The sequence below is a fragment of the Pseudomyrmex gracilis genome, unplaced genomic scaffold (genome assembly GCF_002006095.1).
Source record: "Pseudomyrmex gracilis isolate BER0280 unplaced genomic scaffold, ASM200609v1 scaffold_710, whole genome shotgun sequence".
Taxonomy (NCBI): Eukaryota; Metazoa; Arthropoda; class Insecta; order Hymenoptera; family Formicidae; genus Pseudomyrmex; species Pseudomyrmex gracilis.
Genome location: NW_018021294.1, coordinates 17,574 through 19,613, shown reverse-complemented (window position 1 = coordinate 19,613; position 2,040 = coordinate 17,574). Strand labels below are relative to the sequence as shown.

General features: G+C 44.6%; 1 protein-coding gene across 1 annotated transcript; it reads left to right on the top strand.

Annotated features, from left to right (window-relative positions):
* Positions 1-810: 810 nt before the first annotated feature.
* On the top strand, positions 811-1,665 carry LOC109861375. The gene has a single exon (XM_020441000.1). The coding sequence runs from the start codon at positions 811-813 to the stop codon at positions 1,663-1,665; it is 855 nt and encodes a 284-aa protein (XP_020296589.1).
* Positions 1,666-2,040: the final 375 nt, after the last annotated feature.

Below are 2,040 nucleotides of genomic sequence, written 5' to 3'. Positions count from 1 at the left end.
TCACTTCTTTTGTACTGAAAACACTGGAGAGACTGGTCGATAGATATCTGAAAATCGGCCCTCTGCTAGTACAGAGGGCCGATTTTCAGATTAATACATCCGCTGTCTCCGGCTCAATATGCCTACAAGGAGGGCAGATCAACAGATACTGCTTTACACCATCTCGTGGGCGGANTCAAAGTGGAGTTGGAAGCAAAGGGATATGCCTTAGGCGTCTTTCTGAACATTGAGGGAGCTTTCGATAGCACCTCATATGATGTTATCAGAGAAGCAATGACCGGGCATTACATTCCCGCTGCTCTAGCAGACTGGACACTAAGCATGCTAACATGAAGAACCCTGATTGCCAATCATGGGGACTCAAGTGTGCATGGTTTCCCCGCTAAAGGATGCCCGCAGGGAGGAGTTTTATCTCCCCTGCTCTGGTGTCTGGTCGCGGATAAACTTCTACAAGAATTACAAAAGAAAGGCTTCCTCATCTTTGGCTACGCTGATGACGTGGCCATTATAGTGCAAAGTAATTTTCTTTCAACACTTAAGGAGACTATGCAGAAAGCCCTTAAGATCACGCAAGATTGGTGTCAATCAAAAAGACTTAAGGCTAATCCATTAAAAATCAAGGCCATGATTTTCACCAGGAAATACAAACCTGAAGCCATTGAGCCGCTTAGACTCTGACGAAAAGATATAGAATACGTCTAGTCACTAAAATATTTGGGAGTCCACTGAGACACCAAACTGAATTGGAAAACACATCTCAATATAAAGAGATCCAAATTCTACGCCTCATACTGGGCGTGTAGAAGAGCAATGGGAAAATCTTGGGGTATTAAACTAAATAGTGCTCTATGGATATACAAAGCGGTACTTGTACCAAAGTTAACATATGCTGCTGTTGTTTGGTGGCCCAGAGTGAAAAAAATGGAGTCAAAGAACCAACTAAAACGCCTACAAGGTAATTACTTGAGGGCTGCGGTAGGGACTATGAGAACNACACCAACAGAAGTGCTGGAAGTGGCACTCTGCATTCCACCTCTAAGATTGACTGTCATCAGCGCTGCCAAACTTACAGCATATAGACTAAGATGTCAGGGGGAGTGGAGAGATTTNGGAGTAGGTCATACCAGGCTCGAGTTTCTTCACAAACCTCCCTTTACCTTAAAGCAAGACAGAATATTCAGAATACGCCAAGTGGACAAGGCGTTCTCCATAAACTTGACCAGGGCGGACTGGAAAAACAAAAATTTTCAGATCCAGCCGGGCACTCATGCATGGTTTNCTGATGGATCTGGAGCAAACGGCTGCTATGGAGCAGGCATCTACTGTCCAGGATCAAATCACAGAGAGTTTTTCTCTCTTGGTAAAGTGGCCACGGTCTTTCAAGCGAAAGTCCTGGCCATTCTGGAATGTGCAAGACTCCTACTCTCAAGAGAGACGAAAACTAGGAGGATCAATATCTATACGGATAGCAAAGCAGCCATAGAAGCTCTTGCCAAGACTACTACTGAATCTTCAGTGGTTTGGGACTGTATGCAAGCTCTAAACAGATTGGGCGANCGAAACAACATCACGNTTGTCTGGGTACCTGGCCACCAAGGTATCCAAGGCAATAAAGTGGCTGATAGTCTGGCAAAACTNGTTACCTTAAAGAAACCAGTCTGCTAGATAGTTGGAGTTTTNTTTGCAACAAGAAAAAAACCATATCAAGGACTGGCTGAAAAGGAAGCACAGGATCTCTTTAGAGATACTGAAGAGCTGCCGCCAAGCTAAGACCCTGATGACTCAGCCATTGTCAGGTAGGACAAAGGAACTACTGACAATGAGTAAGTACAGACAAAGACTATGTATCGGTCTTCTCACAAGGCATTGNGCCTTCAAGGCACATGTATTCTACTTAGGTCTAGTTGAGGAGAATAGGTGTAGATTTTGTGGCAAAGAAAGGGAGGACAGCGTGCACATATTGTGTCGCTGCCCGTTTCTAGCACTCAAGAGATTCAGATTTTTGGGCTCCATGTTTGTGGAGCCCGAGGACCTAAAAAT